Source organism: Crinia signifera, chromosome 8 (genome assembly GCF_055691185.1).
Source record: "Crinia signifera chromosome 8, ASM5569118v1, whole genome shotgun sequence".
NCBI classification, from domain to species: domain Eukaryota; kingdom Metazoa; phylum Chordata; class Amphibia; order Anura; family Myobatrachidae; genus Crinia; species Crinia signifera.
This window is the reverse complement of record NC_139224.1, coordinates 3758344-3782768: the sequence shown is the minus strand read 5'-3', so window position 1 is coordinate 3782768 and position 24425 is coordinate 3758344. Positions and strand designations below refer to the sequence as shown.

Here is a 24425-nt window from a genome sequence, read left to right as displayed (position 1 = left end):
CTCAGCCTGTCCCTGACAACATCAAAATACGTGAAAACAAAAAAAGGAAGAATTCCCAAAACAGCTTCCACGAAAGAAGCGCTTTGGGGACAACATGTAATGCCAAGACAAATAGACAGCAAACAGTAAAAGGCAGCGCCCTCCCCTCCCCCCTCTCAGGAGCGAGAACGTACCTTTATACTGAGGTGTAAATTTCCTGATTTCGGTGGGGAGTGTTTCGTAGAAGAGGTGCTCCCTTTGGATGAGGGGTTTGCAGATGGTCTTGTCGTTAAATCGAAGGACACAGGAATGCCCTCCGACCTGGTGTAAAAAAGGTTCGAGCAGAACTCCCTTTGCGTAGTGCTCCACTTCCATGGCTCCGAATGCTGGGCTCATTGTTACTGCACATTAGAGAGGGCAGAGCAGCAGCGCAGCTTCCCAGATGGCTGTCCGTACGTTCCTCGGGTCTCTGTCAAAGCAAATGCAAAGAAGGTTCCTTCCGTTTAGACAAGTGCAAGGCTCAGTTTGTACAGGGGTTTACAATAATCCCTTCCTCATATCCCAGAGCATAAATACACTGTGCGTCTGTCCTCTGCCAGGGACAACCTTCCTCTGAGCTAGCAGGCTCAGTGCAGCCAGACAAATAGGGTGATGTCACATACAAGAAAAACAATCTTACTGGCTCCGCCTTTCAGGCAGCTGGCCAATCAAAGCCCTATCTGGGAGGGTCCTGGGAGGAAAAACTGGAGAGACAAAAGGAGGTGTGGAATTGGGCCCGCAGTTGTTTTTGTCATAAAACATTCACATAATACAGCAAAGATAAAGTGTAAAACACTCAACAGAACTCACTGGCACATTACAGCCATTCTGATCGTAAAATCTGTAAGCAATCCGGCCTCTGGGTGCAAGCAATAATGATACAAGATCAATAAAATAGCAATTAATAGATCATGGAATAACAATGGTCAAGCAGCAGCTATAAAACACCTCTTATCATCTGATTACGGCCAGCACATAAATGAAGTAACTATTTGCAAATAATATGTGCTAAAAAAATAACACCAACTAACTGTAATTTAAACATGGATAACAAATAAACATAAATAATAAAAAAGGACCTTGTCAGCATCTCCTAACTCTACATATAAACTAGGGTGTTGCCATAGACCTAGGCAGGAGACAGGAACTACAGAATACCAATGTAGAGAGAATACAGTATTGCTGATCACGTTGTCAGCCGGCTCACACATGTGAATATCAGTGTACAGATGTATTCATAACAGTTACACAAATGGTACACAATGTTATTATTTGGGAAATGAGGGAAAGCTGCATGATTAAGTTCCAGGCTTGAGAGTACGGTGTCTCGCAGTAGCCACAAAGCACCTCATGAGGTATTTACCAGTTTTAAAATAAAACATCAGACTGGCACGGGAAACATCGGAAAACAAATAGTTCTTTGTGGACATATACCAGCAGGGGGAGCTGTAGGCCGTCCGGCAGTACAGGAATTCTAACACACCTTTGTTTACAGTGCTGAGCGGTGATAATGGTCAGATCTTGCTGCTTTCTCCACTAACAGCTATGATCTTCCATCATGTACCGTAGCTTCCCATCTATACTTCGTGAGGATACAGCACAGTGCACTGCATGGAATCTGTGCCACTAAAGGCTGCCAGGCAATCACATCACAACCAGAGGGCAGCATGTATGTGGTCATAGCAGTCTAATCTGATCCATGTGACAGGTGATAAACATACCCCACACAGATTTCCAGGTCACCCGGCAGGTGCACAGGTGCACCCATTACTGACCGACACATTTTAAAAGATCCACAGGTGGAGCCAATTATTTCACTTAGGATTCTGTGAGGAGACCTGGAAAACATGCGCTGTGTGGGGTCCTGAGGGCCTAGTTTGAGAACCTGTGGTCTAGATTAACAAAATACAGGCATCTACACTATACATAGACATACAGTATGAGTTATATATATATATATATATATATATATATATATATATATATGGCTTATCCGTGGTACGGTATGGATACTATACACAGGGCTGTACGCGATACAGCATGTGTTCTATATATAGGCTTATCCGTGGTACGGTATGGATACTATACACAGGGCTGTACGCGATACAGTATGTGTTCTATATAAAGGCTTATCCGTGGTACGGTATGGATACTATACACAGGGCTGTACACGATACAGTATGTGTTCTATATATAGGCTTATCCGTGGTACGGTATGGATACTATACACAGGGCTGTACGCGATACAGTATGTGTTCTATATAAAGGCTTATCCGTGGTACGGTATGGATACTATACACAGGGCTGTACACGATACAGTATGTGTTCTATATATAGGCTTATCCGTGGTACGGTATGGATACTATACACAGGGCTGTACGCGATACAGTATGTGTTCTATATATAGGCTTATCCGTGGTACGGTATGGATACTATACACAGGGCTGTACGCGATACAGTATGTGTTCTATATATAGGCTTATCTGTGGTACGGTATGGATACTATACACAGGGCTGTACGCGATACAGCATGTGTTCTATATATAGGCTTATCCGTGGTACGGTATGGATACTATACACAGGGCTGTACGCGATACAGTATGTGTTCTATATAAAGGCTTATCCGTGGTACGGTATGGATACTATACACAGGGCTGTACGCGATACAGTATGTGTTCTATATATAAAGGCTTATCCGTGGTACGGTATGGATACTATACACAGGGCTGTACGCGATACAGTATGTGTTATATATATATATATATATATAGGCTTATCCGTGGTACGGTATGGATACTATACACAGGGCTGTACGCGATACAGTATGTGTTCTATATATAGGCTTATCCGTGGTACGGTATGGATACTATACACAGGGCTGTACGCGATACAGTATGTGTTCTATATATAGGCTTATCCGTGGTACGGTATGGATACTATACACAGGGCTGTACGCGATACAGTATGTGTTCTATATATAAAGGCTTATCCGTGGTACGGTATGGATACTATACACAGGGCTGTACGCGATACATTATGTGTTCTATATAAAGGCTTATCCGTGGTACGGTATGGATACTATACACAGGGCTGTACGCGATACAGTATATGTTCTATATATAGGCTTATCCGTAGTACGGTATGGATACTATACACAGGGCTGTACGCGATACAGTAAGTGTTCTATATAAAAGGCTTATCCGTGGTACGGTATGGATACTATACACAGGGCTGATACAGTATGTGTTCTATATATAAAGGCTTATCTGTGGTACGGTATGGATACTATACACAGGGCTGTACGTGATACTACAGTATGTGTTCTATATATAAAGGCTTATCCGTGGTACGGTATGGATACTATACACAGGGCTGTACGCGATACAGTATGTGTTCTATACATAGGCTTATCCGTGGTACGGTATGGATACTATACACAGGGCTGTACGCGATACAGTATGTGTTCTATATATAGGCTTATCCGTGGTACGGTATGGATACTATACACAGGGCTGTACGCGATACAGTATGAGTTCTATATATAGGCTTATCCGTGGTACGGTATGGATATTATACACAGGGCTGTACGCGATACAGTATGTGTTCTATATATAAAGGCTTATCCGTGGTACGGTATGGATACTATACACAGGGCTGATACAGTATGTGTTCTATATATAAAGGCTTATCCGTGGTACGGTATGGATACTATACACAGGGCTGTACGCGATACAGTATGTGTTCTATATATATAGGCTTATCCGTGGTACGGTATAGATACTATACACAGGGCTGTACGCGATACAGTATGTGTTATATATAAAGGCTTATCCGTGGTACGGTATGGATACTATACACAGGGCTGTACGCGATACAGTATGTGTTCTATATATGTAGGCTTATCCGTGGTACGGTATGGATACTATACACAGGGCTGTACACGATACAGTAGGTGTTCTATATATAAAGGCTTATTCGTGGTACGGTATGGATACTATACACAGGGCAGTACGCGATACAGTATGTGTTCTATATATAGGCTTATCCGTGGTACGGTATGGATACTATACACAGGGCTGTACGCGATACAGTATGTGTTCTATATATAAAGGCTTATCCGTGGTACGGTATGGATACTATACACAGGGCAGTACGCGATACAGTATGTGTTCTATATATAAAGGCTTATCCGTGGTACGGTATGGATACTATACACAGGGCTGTACGCGACACAGTATGTGTTCTATATATAAAGGCTTATCCGTGGTACGGTATGGATACTATACACAGGGCAATACGCGATACTGTATGTGTTCTATATATAAAGGCTTATCCGTGGTACGGTATGGATACTATACACAGGGCTGTACGCGATACAGTATGTGTTCTATATATAGGATTATCCGTGGTACTGTATGGATACTATACACAGGGCTGTACGCAATACAGTATGTGTTCTATATATAAAGGCTTATCCGTGGTACGGTATGGATACTATACACAGGGCTGTACGCGATACATTATGTGTTCTATATATAGGCTTATCCGTGGTACGGTATGGATACTATACACAGGGCTGTACGCGATACAGTATGTGTTCTATATATAGGCTTATCCGTGGTACGGTATGGATACTATACACAGGGCTATACTTTAACTGCAAACTATGAAACCAAATTCCCTAACAGGCCATACGTGTATAGATGTAACATAGCCATCAGTCAGCCGGGATCCCGATACACAGGGAGCGCAGAAGGAGCGGAGAGGAAAACAGGAACACACACGGGGACCACACCCCACGGATTCTCAGATTAGCTCATCGGCAGACTCAGGATGACGTGACAAATTCAGGCTCTCCTGGCAACCAGTGCCAAAGGCCTACAGATAACTAAGGATGCCATCACATACTGCTGCATAATGTGCCACTACCAATGTGTGGGCTGAACCAGCAAGGGGAACGGTGACTAGCCTCATGCAATGCCAACTCCGACATACACAGCTTGGCATATCGGATGCACAATTAGGGCTGAATTTCTAAATGACTAAAATAAATGTCTTTAACCCTTTCGATCAATCAGAAATAAAACATACCCGCTGTCCTCCATTGTAGCCTCTGTGTTTATGTAGTTTCTCTCGCTGCCAACAGAAGGCAGTGTTTCAGAGGCACACAAACAGACACTAGACAACACTGCCTTCTGTTGGCAGCGAGTGAAAGTACATCTCTTTCTCTCACACACATGCACAAACACAGAAGCAATCACAAGGTAGTCGTCTAGCTTTCGAAGCATTTGCTTTGAGCGGGCTTACCAGTATGTAATGTTTTCATACAGTTATTTTGTGGACGGAAACATTATCAGGGCACAGTCTATTAATTAAAAAAATGATTAAAAGGCATGAGGCACTTTGAGCCTCGTGCCTCGGTGAAGTCACCAGTTCCTAGTCATTTTTGCTGAAAACCTGTTTTACCCCAATGCTAGATACATCCAGTGGATGTAGGTGAAAGTTAAATACTATACAGAGGGGGCAAAGTTGTAGTTAGCTGGGTTTAAGTACACTACATGATGGAGCTGGTCTGGAAGCCTGGCAGCGCCAGGGAAAACAGAACACTTGGCAACAAAGGAATAAACATATCACTGCCCGTAATGAGGTTTTCTCCCTTCAACTACAAGATGACAAGGAAGCAGAGGACGGTGTTTTCTAGCAGGCCCATTCTCCCCACATCTGCTTTTCATTAGAGGCAATCTGAACGGTCAGTCCTGCGCCGTCTACATCGCAGCACGGAACCTTCCAAATTCCACTGTTATACTTGTAACTGAGAAATGCGCTGGACAAGAGGTGCGAATCGCCGGCGCCGATCCGAAACAGCTGCCAAGTGGCTGCAAAGGGGATTTACTATTTCATCATGGACGTTTTGGTAGATTAGAATTGTTTTGTTGAGCAAAAACATGGATGGGGGAGGGGTGGTGGTTTTGGGAATTAATTTGGGAGCTCCACGCCCCCTCCTAAATACACTCCAATAACACCTCTCCGCTCACATTAACGAGACCTTTAAATAACTCATAAATGACTTAACTTCAGGAAAATGAAGTCTGACTAATCCCCCCCACGCCTGGATAAAGGGGCCTGTGGAATTCTTATAAAGAGAGGCTGGCGGCTGAAAGTGGCCTGGCAGAAACAAACAAAGCCTTCTGGGACATTTCTGAAAGTGGGATAAAGCAATACTGATGGGCGAGCGGCATTGCGGCATAATGACAGAGTCGCGGTTATATAACCCGGCATTACCCAAATGTGGGTTGTCCACACATTTAAGCCCTGTACACACTATGATCACTAAATTATCGTGCATTTTGTTCAGTGTGTATGAATGATAACTATCATACTTCCGATCATCGGATGTTAGGATCTCTTGGAGGGCTGCTGGTCATGTGACCTTTGGTACTGTAAAGTGAGCTGCTGTTTTGCATCACTTTACTGCATTGGGGGGGGGGGGGGGGGCAGCAGGGAGCCCTGAGGTAGGCGAGTATCATTATTGGTATTTTACACCCTGATCAGCTTGTGGGTCCAATGGACACATATAGCGTTCCCTGTCTACACGCAGAGAAAGCAGCGCAAGGCGAGGCCATTTGCTGCGAGTCCTGCGACTAAGCGTTATCATCACAGGTCTTACGGTGTTTTTTTGTTTTTCTTTGAATGCGATCTGGTTACTTAAAAAAAATGTGAATAAAAGGGTTTGGAGCAGTCAGATAGTGCAAAAAGGTTGTGAAAACTCATCACTGTAGTAAAAAGTGCCGGCAGCACTAGACGATATTTATGTGCATATCATTTATTTGTATTCATACCGTTAATGATGCGTGCTCCCTCGGGTCACTAGCAATATCCTCTGTAGTTTGTACATACAGGACGATGGAGGATATAGCTATATAGTATGCTTCCTCTACCCACCCTGTGCTGTCATCTGCGCAGGGGTCCTGTTGCACAAGACATCGCTGGGTACACATTTAACAGATTCATTTAAATATATGTGATAGAATGAAGCTGCCACAAGGGGGCTCTCTACCTCATCCAGAGGCGATGTAGTAATGACACAATAATGCTCCGTGTGACATCACAGTTTCATGGTGACACAACACAAGGCCATTTCTTACAAGTCATCATATGTACTCTAATGATGTCATAGACCGAGTGGCTGTAACAAGTTGTTGTTCCGCTATTACACAAGCCATTGCAGATCGATAGGATGACGGAGTTACATAATATGTTATGGTGCTGAATATAGATACACATTATATAATGTTATGGGGACTTGGCGACCAGGAACAGAATGGTAACTCTGGGAAACGTCCCCACTTTATCTCTTTCCAGGAATGGTATCCGGATGATAGGTCGACATGCAATTACTCCACATTGACAAAAGGTCGACACGGAAATGGTTGACATGAGTTTTTCACAATTTTATTCGTTTGTTTTTTTCTAGAACCTTTTCATACTTTACCCTCCATATGGCAAATTGGGCTTGGTAAAGTGTGCCAAATGGCGCAGGTAATAGAGCGAGACGCCTGGCCCGAAGCGAGCAATGCGGCGGTATTGACTACACTAATTGGGGGCGCACATGCTCAGGTGTTGACATAGGCATGTTGACCTTTTGACTATGGTGACCTTCTGCGTGTTGACCTAAACACTGGCAAACCTTTGATGTACACCTGGAATGGGTACATCACCCCCATAGTGTTATATGCTAGCTTGGCCCAGCGCAATGATCTGAGAAATGCTCTGTAACGGCTAACAAATAATGTAATAACTAAGAGGCCGGTCTGTGGTGCGGTTCGGTTTTCGCCAGGTGGGTGAGATATGTTCAGCCTCCAGCAGTTCTCTATTAAAGTAATACCTAAGAGGCCGGTCTGTGGTGGGGTTCGGTTTTCGCCAGGTGGGTGAGATATGTTCAGCCTCCAGCAGTTCTCTATTACAGTAATACCTAAGAGGCCGGTCTGTGGTGGGGTTCGGTTTTCGCCAGGTGGGTGAGATATGTTCAGCCTCCAGCAGTTCTCTATTAAAGTAATACCTAAGAGGCCGGTCTGTGGTGGGGTTCGGTTTTCGCCAGGTGGGTGAGAGATGTTCAGCCTCCAGCAGTTCTCTATTAAAGTAATACTTAAGAGGCCGGTCTGTGGTGGGGTTCGGTTTTCACCAGGTGGGTGAGATGTTCAGCCTGCAGCAGTTCTCTATTACAGTAATACCTAAGAGGCCGGTCTGTGGTGGGGTTCGGTTTTCGCCAGGTGGGTGAGAGATGTTCAGCCTCCAGCAGTTCTCTATTAAAGTAATACCTAAGAGGCCGGTCTGTGGTGGGGTTCGGTTTTCACCAGGTGGGTGAGATATGTTCAGCCTCCAGCAGTTCTCTATAAGAGTAATACCTAAGAGGCCGGTCTGTGGTGGGGTTCGGTTTTCGCCAGGTGGGTGAGAGATGTTCAGCCTCCAGCAGTTCTCTATTACAGTAATACCTAAGAGGCCGGTCTGTGGTGGGGTTCGGTTTTCGCCAGGTGGGTGAGATATGTTCAGCCTCCAGCAGTTCTCTATTAGAGTAATACCTAAGAGGCCGGTCTGTGGTGGGGTTCGGTTTTCGCCAGGTGGGTGAGATATGTTCAGCCTCCAGCAGTTCTCTATAAGAGTAATACCTAAGAGGCCGGTCTGTGGTGGGGTTCAGTTTTCGCCAGGTGGGTGAGATATGTTCAGCCTCCAGCAGTTCTCTATTAGAGTAATACCTAAGAGGCCGGTCTGTGGTGGGGTTCGGTTTTCGCCAGGTGGGTGAGATATGTTCAGCCTCCAGCAGTTCTCTATTAGAGTAATACCTAAGAGGCCGGTCTGTGGTGGGGTTCGGTTGTCGCCAGGTGGGTGAGATATGTTCAGCCTCCAGCAGTTCTCTATTAAAGTAATACCTAAGAGGCCGGTCTGTGGTGGGGTTTGGTTTTCGCCAGGTGGGTGAGATATGTTCAGCCTCCAGCAGTTCTCTATTAAAGTAATACCTAAGAGGCCGGTCTGTGGTGGGGTTCGGTTTTCGCCAGGTGGGTGAGATATGTTCAGCCTCCAGCAGTTCTCTATTAAAGTAATACCTAAGAGGCCGGTCTGTGGTGGGGTTTGGTTTTCGCCAGGTGGGTGAGATATGTTCAGCCTCCAGCAGTTCTCTATTACAGTAATACCTAAGAGGCCGGTCTGTGGTGGGGTTTGGTTGTCGCCAGGTGGGTGAGATATGTTCAGCCTCCAGCAGTTCTCTATTACAGTAATACCTAAGAGGCCGGTCTGTGGTGGGGTTTGGTTTTCGCTAGGTGGGTGAGATGTTCAGCCCCCAGCAGTTCTCTATTAGAGTAATGACTATTTTCCGCTGCTGCTTGTTACCTGCGTTCTGCCATGTTTACAGCTTTGGCTGCCAGGTTACCGGGCGGCTATGACCACTCGTGCGTGTGTCTCTCATCCAGTTACCTCCTATGGGACTGTACGATCTTCCAAACAACAGCGGCCTCTTCCCATAGTTAATAACAGGATGCTATCCCCTGGGACACTGATGTGGGATGCCAGAACGTCACCTGTAGCTATGGTAATGCTGGAAACGGTCTCATCTATTCATCCAGCATTTACCTGTCCATTTGTCTTCAATGTAAAACGACATGGCGCGAATCCAGTATATGATACCCAGGTGCCAGGCTCTGGCAGGAGTGAATTATTTAGTGAGTAAACCCAACACCTTATCAGCTCCATTATAGCAGGTGTCACATAGAACTCCATGCTTATAGGCTGCTCACATACACAGCAATGAAATCTGCAGTGATCAAGTATGATCGGTTACACCTGAGCGCACAATGAGAGGAGCAGCTCATGGACAAAGTATTAACCCTGTGGGTGCCAACGTTGATGTGAGTTCCTGAAAACACCCAATAAAAAATAGCTGATATTCTCAGGATCTCAAACAGCAACGTTGGCACTCAAAGGGTTAAAATAGAATAAAACTACATATAGAAGCACAAATAAACCTTCAACAACTCTCTCACTAAGCACAAGCTACTAACATATTGTGAAACTCCTAGCCACCCCAGTACAACAGCTGGGAGATTACTGTATCTGGCTACCGTGCGGAACAGCTTCACCAGCAGAATGACATTGTCCAATCTACAGCATTGTAGCCCGGTATCGGCACGCCTTCACCCCAACCACAAGTGTGGGAAAGAAACATTTCCGGAACAGAAAATTCTGTACATGTTGCTATCCTGCGACGGACAAGTGGCTTTCTGCAGTCATACGGAGCGAGGCGGATCACTAACTGACACTGACATCTGGTTGGAACAAAAACATGGTTATGGATGAGAGCAAATGACAGTTGACCATTTGCTTGGAAATGCTGGAAAACTGACAAACTGTCACTCATCCATAACCATGTTTTTGTTCCAACCAGCCAGCTCTGAAGATAAATGGGCACCTTAACACTGGCCCCAAACTATTCTCTGGACAGAGCGGAGAGGGCTGGACAAATGTGGCGGACAAGACATGTATATAGTTCGGGTATGGGGGAGACAGGAGGATAAGGTGTTTTGCAGACAAGGATTTTGTTAATACCCCACTGCAGTGAAATTATATATATATATATATATATATATATATATATATATATATATATATATATATATATATATATATATATATATATATACACATATACATATACATATATATATATATACATATACATACATATACATATATATATATATATATATATATATATATATATATATATATATATATACATATACATACATACACACACACATACATATATATATATACATACATACATACATACATATACACACACACATATACCTGGAGAACAGCCACCTAATGACATCACTATGGCCTCACAACCATGGAGTTTACCTAGGACATACAATACCACAGTCATTTACACACCAGCGAAAGGTCGCAGGTCGCTATGTAAATAAGGGACAGAACCATGTGTCATTCCCACCCAATCGCTGCTGCTCCATCGGGACCAGTACAAGTGTTACCGAGATTACAGCATTATTGGTCATAGGGTCGGCACTATGAAGGTCGGCCACTAAAGGTTAACAGGGCCTTAGGTCGACACATGAATTGGTCGACAATGAGTTTTCACATTTTTATGTCCCGAAATTGAATGGAAGACATGGACGACGCATCAGTGTACGGCGACCTGGCTGCGCTCGGCACACGGTTATATTCTCCCCTCGTGCCCTAGAGGATGGGTCTTCAACCTGTGGCCCTCCAGATGTTGTGAAACTACATGTTCCAACATGCATTGCCACATTTTTTCCTATAAGAGCATGCCAAAAACCCTCAGGGCATGCTGGGATATGTAGTTCCACAACATCTGGAGGGCCACAGGTTGAAGACCTGTGCCCTAGAGGATGGTAGGGTATGAAATAACGCCTGTTTTGGGAAGAAAAAAGCGAATAAACTCATGTCGACCTTTTGACTGTCAACATTCCCATTGTCGACCTAATGCTTGTGTCAACCTTCTGACCCTGTGAACCTTAGCCACGTCGACTTGTTTCATGTGTCAACCTTTAGTGGTCATCCTAATATGTGTAGACCTTCATGGTGTGAAGCCGGCACTTGAGGGCGGGAACCAGACCTGTTCTGAGAGTGTCAGGGAGACCGCGGGCGCCCCAGGAAAGTCGCGTGACGCCAGCTCCGGCCACGATCATAGATGGGGAGAGCTGGAAAATGTGCACTGTTCAGTGCCATGAGGACAGGATTTGGGAAGTGCCTTTATTCTGGCTTTTCAGAACCTCACATCTCAGGGTCCGCAGGGTCAAACCAGTCCTCAAGATCTACCAACAGTCCAGATCACAGTCCTAGCTGGTGCACAGGTGTAGTCATTACTAACTTAGTGTTCACTCTAGAAATTGTGCCTGGCAGGGGGGCGGTCCGGGGCCGCCGACGGCACACTTGTGGGCGGTCCCGGACCGCCGATGTCACAAGTGGGCGGGCCACGCCGCAGACATCACTAAAGTGGGCGGATCGGGCCACCGACGTCACTAAAGTGGGCGGGCCGGGCTGCCGGCGTCACTAAAGGGGGCGGGCCCAGCCGCGCCAAAGATGCTGTCACCACAGGGGAAAGGTGCCTTGATGCCGGGCATCGCCGTCTAAGGTGACGCTGGGCTTGCCCGTGCAAGGAGTCGGGCAGGCAACAGGCTGTTTTAGCGGGGCGCTGCTAGAGGGGCAGGGCGAATTTTGCCCTTTAAAAAAATGGGCAGGGCGCAGCTAAAACAGCCTAGCGGGAACACTACTGTCACATTCCCCAGATCACCCAGCTGGCGCACAGCTGTAGCCATTACTAACTGTCACATTCCCCAGATCACCCAGCTGTAGCCATTACTAACTGTCACATTCCCCAGATCACCCAGCTGTAGCCATTACTAACTGTCACATTCCCCAGATCACCCAGCTGTAGTCATCACTAACTGTCACATTCCCCAGATCACCTAGCTGGTGCACAGGTGTAGTCATTACTAACTGTCACATTCACCAGATCACCTAGCTGGTGCACAGGTGCAGTCATTACTAACTGTCACATTCCCCAGATCACCTGGCTGGTGCATAGGTGTAGTCATTACTAACTGACATTTCCCAGACCACCTAGCTGGTGCACAGCTGTAGTCATTACTAACTGTCACATTCCCCAGATCACCCAGCTGTAGCCATTACTAACTGTCACATTCCCCAGATCACCCAGCTGTAGTCATCACTAACTGTCACATTCCCCAGATCACCTAGCTGGTGCACAGGTGCAGTCATTACTAACTGTCACATTCACCAGATCACCTAGCTGGTGCACAGGTGCAGTCATTACTAACTGTCACATTCCCCAGATCACCTGGCTGGTGCATAGGTGTAGTCATTACTAACTGACATTTCCCAGACCACCTAGCTGGTGCACAGCTGTAGTCATTACTAACTGTCACATTCACCAGATCACCTAGCTGGTGCACAGGTGCAGTCATTACTAACTGTCACATTCCCCAGATCACCTGGCTGGTGCACAGGTGCAGTCATTACTAACTGTCACATTCCCCAGATCACCTAGCTAGTGCACAGGTGTCACATTCTCAAACCTGCTGCATTCATTCCTACTATAGACCCACAGGTTGCCTGAGACACATGACCTGTTGGTACAGTAGATCTTGAGAGCAAGGGGGTCATTCTGATCTGGTCACTCCATTGCAAATACACAATGGGGACCGATGTTGTCGGCCTCCTTATAAGCATGTGGAGGTCTTCACTGCAGGCACCCTCAAAGACTTGCATAGTCTCCAGGGCATGCACAGTGGGGGGCATGCAAGAGCAGGCAGGGGGTGTCCCCACAAAAACGATGGGCATCCCCATGCAGCCTTTCCGTGGGTGGGCGGCTGACATCACCGGGTGTTAGCTGGCCGCTCTGTTCTCGGAGCAGGGCACCAGAGAGTGACAGATTAGCGAGCGCTACAGAAATCATTCGACGGTCAGTGAACATCCAATGATTTTGGGCACCCAGGCAAAGATGTAAATGGATGTTTATGCAAAAAAAATAATTGTTGAGTAGCGGGAGGAGGGGTTTACAAGGCTCCACATGCAGGGAACTTACACTGCTTTGCCAGCCAACCAGAAATAGGGCCCAGGTGTGGCCCCCCCCTCCCTGCTCTACCACCGACATAACTACACGTCTTCCAGTGCATTACAGCAACCATTCCCCACCTCTGCCCTCACGGCACACGGACAGTTCAGGAGCACAGGTGACTTCATCAATACCCCAGTTATATTAATTTAACCATCTGTGCTGAAACCTGGGATAGATAGATATATAGTGGGTAGACGGACTGGCACTTTCCTATCCGGGTCAGCCGCCCTGGTGCTCGGCTAAGCAATAGGTAAATCGATGGAAAAAAAAGCAGGCAATCCAGGGACTTGGTTTAAAGCGTGTATTGAAAAAACAATGCTAAAAAGACAGCCAACGTTTCGAGGCAACAACGCCCCTTTGTCAAGGCAATAATAAAAGTGAAAAACGAAAATGAAAATGAAAAAAGTGAAAAACGAAAGTGAAAAAAAACAATCAATATTCATTGATTGCTGTTTTTCACTTTTATTATTGCCTTGACAAAGGGGCGTTGTTGCCTCGAAACGTTGGCTGTCTTTTAGCATTGTTTTTTCAATACACGCTATCCTTCCAGAAACTACACAATTGTATAAAATCACCAATCAATTGTGTGGTGATGCCAATCCAGATATGTGGCTTCAGAAATGATGAGCCTTAAGCCTGGAGCTCTGTCTCCTGCAGTGCTGGATATCTGAAAGCACTGCAGGAGACAGAGCTCGCAGCTACTTATAATCTTAAAGAAAGATATTAACGATGTGTACATGTTTATGTAGTTTTAAAATACCGTATGTGTGTTTTATCGATATGTTGTTTATCTCTCATGCATGAGATCATTTAAATATCCCCGCCCATGGCTAAATACGCAGCCGGGGCTGAGGATAAAAGGAGGCTACTGACCGACGCTAGGCCAGCCCTCTGACTAAGTCGATGACGAAACGCGTTGGGGCGTGGCCTAGCGTCGTCACCTGAAGGAAGGAGTACGGAGAGAGAGTGTGTAACCGGCTCCAACACTTAGGTGTCTATCACCTTCTCTACGCCAATTCAGAGCGGTTCTCAACCGCCCACTGTGGAACGTGATTTCATCCACTGCTGATTTTATTGTGCCATAAATAAATTCTTTTTAACGGATACATGCACTATGGAGCGCCTGTTTTCTATATATATATATATATATATATATATATATATATATATATATATATATATATATATATATATATATCTCCTATATATTTGGCTACATCTGTCACTCAAAGTGGGTGTCTGTGTCTATAACGCTCTGTTCCTGGACTTTCCTCTTAATGTGTGATTGCCTTCATCTGTGCTGAACACCTTTCTGAAAAATTTACCTGTTTAAAACAGGTGATGGCAATCATACATTAAGGGGAAGTCTAGAAACAGAGCATTGTGTCCCTCCTGGAGAGGGTCATGTTGGGAGGTATGTGACAGAGAACCAGCCCAGTAAGCCCACAGACAGTGCCAGACACCCACTGCCTTCCCATGTTGCCCAGCACTGCTGCTACTCCACAGCCACCAGGTGAGCGCCCCCCTCCCGCGATTTGCGGCAAAACCTACCCCCCCCCCCGCGATTTGCGGCAAAAATACCCGCTCCCCCGTGACCCCCCTACCGCGATTCGCAGCAAAAACACCCCCGCGACCCCCCCTCCCGCGATTCGCTGCAAAAAGACCCCCCCCCCCACGACCCCTCCCGCAATTCGCGGCATAACCACCACCCCGCGACCCCCCCCTCCCGCGAATCGCTGTAAACCCTCCCCCCTGACCCCCACCCCGATTCGCGGAAAAAACACCCCCCGCGACCTCCCTCCCGCGATTCGCGGCAAAAAGGACCCCCCCCCGCGACCCCCCCTTGCACGATTGGCGGCACCCCCCTGCGATCCCCCTCCCGCGATTCGCGGCACCCCCCCCCCCCCCCCGCAATTCGCAGCAGCCCCAGGATTAAATGGCACATGCAAAACACTGACATGGCTATGGTCGACAATGAAAAAGGTTGACATGAGTTTTTGAAGATTTATTTTTAATTTTTTTCATATTCATTGTCATGTGTCGACATGGACACCAATGAAGTGGCACACTTATGTCAACATTTACATGTGTTGACCTTTCTGTGTGATTTTTTCTTGTGGCGATTCGCGTCACACCCCCCGCAACCCCCCCTCCCGCGATTCGCGGCACCCCCCGTGACCCCCCACCTCCCGCAATTCGCGGCAACCCCCCACCGGAACCCCTGTGAACCCCGCCCTCCCGCGATTCGCGGCACCCACCCCCGCAATTCGCGGCACCCCCCCGTGATTCGCGGCAGCTCCAGAATTAAATTGCACATGGAAAACACTGACATGGCTATGGTCGACAATGAAAAAGGTTGACATGAGTTTTTGAAGTTTTTTTGTCATTTTTTGAATATTTTCATATTCATTCTCATGTGTCGACATGGACACCAATGAAGTGCCACACATGTCAACATTTACATGTGTTGACCTTTCTGTGTTGATTTTTTTCTTGTGGCGATTCGCGTCACACCCCCCGCAACCCCCCCTCCGGCGATTCGCGGCACCCCGGCACCCCCCCCGCCCTCCCGCAATTCGCGGCAACCCCCCACCGGAACCCCCATGAACCCCGCTCTCCCGCGACACCCACCCCCCGCAACCCCCCCCTCCCGCAAATCGCGGCACCCCCAGGATTAAATGGCACATGCAAAACACTGGCACGGCTATGGTCGACAATGAAAAAGGTTGACATGAGTTTTTGAAGATTTATTTCATTTTTTTGAATGTTTTCATATTCATTGTCATGTGTCAACATGGACACCAATGAAGTGGCACAGTTATGTCAACATTTACATGTGTTGACCTTTCTGTGTTGAGTTTTTCTTGTGGCGATTCGCGTCACACCCCCCCGCAAACCCCCCTCCCGCGATTCGCGGCACCCCCCACAATTCGCGGCAACCCCCCACCGGAACCCCTGTGAACCCCGCCCTCCCGCGATTCGCGGCACCCAACCCCGCGACCCCCCCTCCCGCAATTCGCGGCACCCCCCGTGATTCGCGACAGCTCCAGAATTAAATTGCACATGGAAAACACTGACATGGCTATGGTCGACAATGAAAAAGGTTGACATGAGTTTTTGAAGGTTTTTTTTTCATTTTTTGAATGTTTTCATATTCATTCTCATGTGTCGACATGGACACCAATGAAGTGCCACACTTATGTCAACATTTACATGTGTTGACCTTTCTGTGTTGATTTTTTCTTGTGGCGATTCGCGTCACACCCCCCCACCCCCCCGCAACCCCCACTCCCGCGATTCACGGCACACACACACCCCCCCGCGATTCTCGGCACCCCACCCCGTGATCCCCCCTCCCGTGATTCACGGCACATCCCCCGCGACCCCCCCTACCATGATTCGCCGCAACCCCCGCCCCCGTAACCCCCCTCCCGCGATTTGCGGCAACCCACCCCGCGACCCCCCTCCCGTGATTCTCTGCAATCCCTCCCCTCCCGCGATTCGCAGCATCCACCCCCCCACAACCCCCCCCCTCCTGCAATTCGCGGCACCCCCCCTCCTGCAATTCGCGGCACCCTCCGCGACCCCCCCTCCCGCGATTCGCGGCACCCTCCGCGACCCCCCCTCCCGCGATTCGCGGACGCCTAAGTTGCAATACAGGGCATCTTTCATACAATTCTAACCATATTTCTCATATACAAACGTTCACAAATTAAGGGGGCGCAGCCCCTTACGACGGTGTGAAGAGCGCCCGCAGGGCGCGATGAATCACTATATATATATATATATATATATATATATATATATATATATATATATATATATATATATATATATATATATATATATATATATATATATATATATATATATATATATATATATATATATATAGCAGTGGTGAAGCATAACCTTGTAACGGTAATTCTATGCCAACATCACCACTATTCATGACAGGAACACCCAGTTGTAATACAATAGCCTTGAGTGATAATAAAGCAAACCTATATAACATCCCATTACTTGGCATACTTAGTACCATAGGCGCAGTGTCAGGAATTGTCCGCTGTTAGATACCTTTACAGTTGTCCTTAGATCACCATGCAGGCTTATGCATGCTCAGTGTCGTGCAGAGAATAATAGGATATAGAAGTATATGTAATATGAACGGGTAGGTGAAAACACATGGCCTAACTTGAAGGATAGAAAAATTGATTCTGAAAAGCAAAAAGACAGAAGCTGGAAACTTCCAGGCAGTATATATAAACCTTAATGTGGTTATTGTGAGACCAGACTACAGTAGTTTATTATGGTAGAATACAACCATTCCTGCAAATAACTGCAGACATTATGTTTTTGGCATCAACCAACCAGAACCAGCATGTCTGTGGCGTTCTGATTGGTTCTGTTCCCCTACCATTCGCTCACTTCAGTCTTAAGGTGCCCATACATAGGACTGACTTGTCAAAAAGACAATTCCGACCAGATTACCATAGAAGCTCTATGGGAGGGCTTCATACGATTTGGCACTTGATTTATCAATAAATCGTATGTAAAAGGACTCCCAGGAAGCTTTGGTAGGGGCGGGTTGGCACGATATTTAAAAGCTCCCATACAAATGAATGGGCGGCCACTGAGAGAGCTCTCTCAGCCAATCAGCGGCTGCCTATTCATTTGCGAGGGAGTAATCAAATCTACCTGCCACTACCAAAACTCCCATACAAATAAATGGTCTGCCGCTGATTGGCTGAGAGAGCTCACTCAGCGGCTGCCCATTCATTTGTAAGGGAGATTTCAAATCTCCTGCCCGCTGCAGCAGGGTATGCAGGGAAATGGGGTGCGCCTCCCCTGCCCGGCACTGCTGGCACACACCTGGCACCTGCGATGTACTCCGATGCATCTGATCCCGATTCACCTGCTGTGCTGCATAGATCGGACGTCAATCACCTCCAATTTGGCCAGGTTTCATCTGATCAGAGCAGCACATAGGAACCATTACACCCAGGTATCATTTTTTCCCATCTTTTTCTGTTTCTTAAATATGTTTGCAGACAGACATCGATATAAGCCCTCTTTATAGTGTTTCCAAACAAGGAGGTGTCTTTCCTCAGTTATGATCCATTTTTCATAACATTAAGCCCTGTACACATGGGGCAATTCTAGCCAATATTGCCAGAGATATGGTTGCTGTGTGACCACACCCCCATGTGTACAGGGAGACTGTCCCAAAGCCTTGATCACCCGAAAAGCATGAATACTAAACTAAAATAACCCATGCCTGCATTTGCTGCAGATTGTGGAATGTGTGGCATTATGTCCACCCATACAGTGGGATCTGCATTCTAGCACCTGTTGGCCCAGTAGACCCTGCTACTTTGCACAATGTCTGCTGCGCTGCCATCCCACCCACGGAAATGAGTAAGCTGAGGCAGGCCGGCAGTGGAGGAGGATGCTAAGGGTCTCAGCAGATTGGAAACAGGAAGCCGCAGATTTCTCTGGTAACTCTTTCAGACATTACAGGGGCTCGGGTTGGGCGTACTCACAGCTGTTTTCTGAGTGTATTTTTGGAACCTTATAACAACGATTTATAAGCCACTCATGCCAAACAAAACGCAGGCTTTAGAAATTCATCAACTGGCAAATGTGTGTGGTGATTAGCAACATGTTAACTATCGGCACAATGTGCCACTGGGCATCGTTGCAAATGACAGCTGCGTACATTTAGGCCAATTACGAAAGCGCAAGTTGCCCCTCGCGCACCCCCCACCAGTACTGCACAGGAGAGGTAGCCAATAACACAAATACTGGGACACACACTGTTGAGTCTTGGCTCTCAGGGATATACACACCCACCACCGCTACAGCAAAGCTTTAGTAATATATTGTGCCCTGTAGGCATTAATGTATTCCCAAAGCTATAATAAGCTGTCAAACCAAAAATTAATTGCTAGTCTATTTTACCATCATTTATAAGTCAATACTGTACCTTTTGCATTTCATCAAAGCCTAAAGCAGGGTACACATCTGACTACCTGTGTACAAAGCCAGCGCCAATTATATATCGTACAATCAGGTGAACAACTGCAGGATAAACCGTTCCCCTGTCACAACCAAAATGCATAGGGTTGGGAGCCACATCTACAGATTGGGCTGAATGTACGACCAATCTGCATGAGCAGGCAACAGTACACATTTCACAATTGGAGCAATATCTTGTTCCGATCAGTTGGAAGTCAGGCAATCGTATATAAAAAAAAAAAGTAGAATTAATGTGTACCCAGCTTAAGTTTCCGAATGAAGTCACAAATGAGAGTGGACTCTAAGTATTTATAAACCAGAGATAGCGTTACACAAATACAGTCCGCAGCACAGAGAGGACTATTTGTTGTCTTGGAATAATAACTGTTACATATTTTTAGGGGGTGTGGATACCCCCTTTTTTTGAGAGGCCCACCTATTCATCACCAGGGCCTGGCATGGCTTGGTAGCCTTGATTACAGTAAGTGGCCCTTGTCAATGGGTTCAGACAGAGCAAATGTCAAATGATGAGAAAGCTTTGAGGAGGTTAATGCTGGACAAACAGTTGTTTATTTACTCCACAAATTAAGTTACTTCCCCAGCTCCAGATCATGACTGGACATCACCAGGTAGGTACTGGAATCTAGAACAAATTGCTTTATAAGCAGTTATACAGCCAGATAACCTAATAGGGCCTACACACAAATTTGTTCTCAAAATGGGCAAAACCATGTGCACTGCAGGTGGGGCAGATGTAACATGTGCAGAGAGAGTTATGCTGGCCACACATCAGACCAACTTTCATCCAACTAGTTGGTTGGATGGGATAAAAATCTGGTACTGGATGAGAGCAAATGTAATTTGTAATTTATTAATTTGGTCCAAAAATGTGGAAATGGACAAAACGTCGCTCAGACAAAGTACTGTAGTTTGATTTAATTAATGTCACTGAATGTTTGTCCATTTTCCTGGGTTTGTGAGAAAATTGCTCTTTGTAATTTGCTTCCATCCAGTAGCAGATTTTTATTCCATCCAACCAACTAGCTGGATGAAAGTTGGTCTGATGTGTACTCAGCATAACTCTCTCTGCACACGTTACATCTGCCCCACCTGCAGTGCACATGGTTTTGTCCATTTTGGGAACAAATTTATCCAGCAATCAGATCTGAATAAGGGCCACAGGGCGATGTGCACCAGCGACCTTCACACCAGAAAAGCCCCTGCATTTACTGGTGTGTGAAGGAGCGGGAAGTTGGCTTAAATGCGGCGGGTCCTCACCTCTGTTGCTGGTTCTCGGTGCAGGCCGGTGATCCACACAGGCAGCGGGGGGCGCAGATGACAGGTCAGACGGTGGCGGCGTCATCTTCATCCGCCGCCTGTTCTGTCATTTGCACCCGCCGCCTGTGTGGATCCCCGGCCTGACAGCACACCGAGGACCGGCAACCCAGGTAAGTACCCCCTAACCCGGGAACAACATTGCTCCATAGCAGGGTTGAAATCCTGCCAATTTTTTCCCAACCCAGGAAATTAGGCTGGTGTGAAAAGGGTATTAGAAAAGGACACAATGGCTACTTTTGTAATTCCCATAACAACCAGGTCTGTGCAATCTTGTGCAGGCTCAAATTTGGTAATTTGGAGGAGGTTCTTAAAAGGTAACAATAGGGGGACACAAGCCTAATTAAATAATTGTATCCACAGATAACGTTTAGGCATGTTTATCTTTAGTTTATAACACATAACTTGCCGCTACTTGTAATACAAGATATTTTGAAATAAAGAATTGAGTAAGAGGATAGGTCTGGGCTGCGAGCATGCACAGTAATCAGACGCATGCACGGTATAAAGTGCATAGGTGCAACAGAAGGATACACATAGATTATTCCAATGACAGTACTTACCCCCACTGCATATTGCATGGTGGAATCGATGCAATAAAGAATACAGTATCTATCCTTAGGTATCAATGCCTATTTCCCTATAGATTGTAAGCTTCCGAGTAGGGACCTTCCTAAATTTTGACTGTGTAAATACCGTTTGTTGTATCACGGTCTACTATTGTAAAGCGCAATGGAATCTGCTGCGCTATATAAGAACTGATCCATGCTAAGACATTCATATGGCCAAACAGAATACTCACAATCTATGCTTGCCTATAACAGCGCTCACACAAAATATACCAGATATCGCCATTAAAATGCATTCTCACGCCTCGTTATGTAACCGCAGCACTGTAGCCTAGCAACAGCGTGTGCTATACCCAATATTGGCCAATGGCAGCGTTTTGGATCAATGCTGTCACCCAGCAGGCACCTTTCCAAGACACAAGCGGGGTTAGGATGGGTCATGACGAAATGGGTTTTCAGGATGGACTTAATTGGCAAAGGACACGCAAAGCCTGGAAAATGCATCAGGACGTGGCTGGGACAAGCAATTATCACCCCGGGAGCTTGCGGCTCCTAGAAGTGGGTACACCGAGCGAGCGCAGGATGCCAGGACGTGTTCTTATAATACAAGCTGGGCTGTCCCAGGACACTGTGCCGATAATATAAATTATGTAACCATTACTTACCACCCGGTCAGCATCCACATAAGGAAATACACAGGCATTTATTACACATTCACTGAGATTTTATATATATATATATATATATATATAGAAAGAAGAGACTGGCACTCCTGGGACTTGTGACGGAAATCTGTATTCAAAAAATATACAACGACCAACGTTTCGGGGCAGATGCCCCTTTGTCAAGGTGTAGGTGATATATATGAGTGTGTGATATATATATATATATATATATATATATATATATATATATATATATATATATATATATATATATATATATATATCTCAGTGTATGAGCACAGGGGCGTTGTAATATATCAATAATCACTATGATTGCAGATTACTGATTGGCAGATATATATATATATATATATATATATATATATATATATATATATATATATATATATAGAGGAGGCCCCTGCACTCCATGACAGCCAGTGTCCAGATGATCCCTAAGCCCTCAGTGGCCCATTTCAGCCCCCCTCCCCCAACACTGTAAGCCCATATCACACCCTACCTTCCCCATCCCCTCTCAGTGACACCCCAACACCCGGTTTGGGGCGTGTGGAGCCCGGTAAAGGCACCATCCGTTACCTGACAGAAAGCACGGTCCGGCTTCTTTGCTGTCTCCTTCTCTTTTCTTTTGTCAGAGCGAAACCAAAATGGCGGCGCACGGCTCCCGGCCTCTCAGCGGATCCGCCCCCTCCTATTGGACGGCCTTGCCAGGCGCCCGCTGATTGGCTGATGCGCCGGCCTCTGTTGCTAAGGGGGAAGCTGGTAACCGGAGTGATGTGTCGGGCCTAGCAGCTGAGGCTCAGCCTGAGGGGAGAGAGGGGAGGGGGAGGCAGCAGAGAGTGACAGAGGGGGCAGTTTGTGTTATCAGCAGCCCAGTCAGGGCTTTGTGTGCAGTGCACAGACAATGATGGGAGATGCTGTTTCCCCAGCAGTAATGTCTGACAGGGACAAGTGTTTGCTCAGACTGGGGAAGGTGAGCTGCTGTCAGCTGGGGAGTGAGGAAAGTCAATGACATGGATTTATGCCCTAATAAAGGCCTTACACCTGAACAAACTGCCCTTCTGTGCTGCAGTCCTGTGTTACCATCATTGCTGTGTACATAGCACGCTCCAGGATCGCCCCAGCTGCAGTACATTATAATATTGTAACATATTGGAAACATGCATATCATTTGCAGCTGTCACGGCAGTCATGTTATTAGGGTTACCACGTGTCCGGGATTACCCCGGACGGTGTCCCCGGCTTGCTAAGCAGCATTAGTTCGCTGCCCGCCGCACAGCGAATGTACCCACCACACTGCAAATGGATGAAATATTTTGCATAAACATCCATTCTCAGGCTAGCGTGTGGGCCCAAAATCATTCGATGGTTGCCGACCATCGAATGATTTCTCTAGTCTCAGCTGACTTAAGCCCCCCCATACACGGTCCGTTCATCGGATCCGTTCTGTACTTAAACAGCACACATCGTATCGGATCGCATCCCTTGTGCATGCAGTGTGCATGCAATGCGATCCAATACGATGTTTACCTAGTACATAAAGTATGTGCAGCACATACTTTTTGTACCGTACTATGTGATGCGCGGGAGCGCGCATCGCATAGTACAGAACGGAGCCGGTCCACAACTGACCGCGTATGGGCTCCTTTAGATTTGTGGCATCCTCCTCCGAGAACTGGGCAGATGGCTGACATCCGGTTACATCACCTGCCCGCCCCCAGAAGGCAGGTACCCACCCCAGTTTGCATGGGGACGCCTGGCATTTTTACCTGCCTCTAACCCCTCCTGCCTGCACAATGCATACCAACTCCTGCCTGCATACCACCTCCTGCCTGCACGCCACCCCCTGCCTGCACACCACCCCCTGCCTGCACACCACCCCCTGCCTGCAGACCACCCCCTCCCTGCATACCATCCCCTGCCTGCACACCACACCCTGCCTGCATACCATCCCCTGCCTGCATACCTCCCCCTGCCTGGATACCATCCCCTGCCTGCACACCACCCCCTGCCTGCACACCATCCCCTGCCTGCATACCACCCTATTCCTTCATACTACCCCGTCTGCATACCACCTCCTGCCTGCATACCACCTCCTACCTGCACACCACCCTATTCCTTCAT

General features: G+C 46.7%; 1 protein-coding gene across 1 annotated transcript in view; it reads right to left on the bottom strand.

Annotated features, from left to right (window-relative positions):
* Positions 1-23035, bottom strand: part of IP6K2 (inositol hexakisphosphate kinase 2) — a 32191-nt gene extending 9156 nt beyond the window's left edge. The window contains exons 1-2 of the mRNA XM_083155594.1: positions 22881-23035; positions 174-448 (exon numbers count right to left, since the gene is read on the bottom strand). Of these exons, the coding sequence (XP_083011720.1) occupies positions 174-375 (202 nt within the window). The 5' untranslated portion in view covers positions 376-448; positions 22881-23035. The remainder of the gene's footprint in view (positions 1-173; positions 449-22880) is intronic.
* Between the last annotated feature and the right edge of the window lie 1390 nt (positions 23036-24425).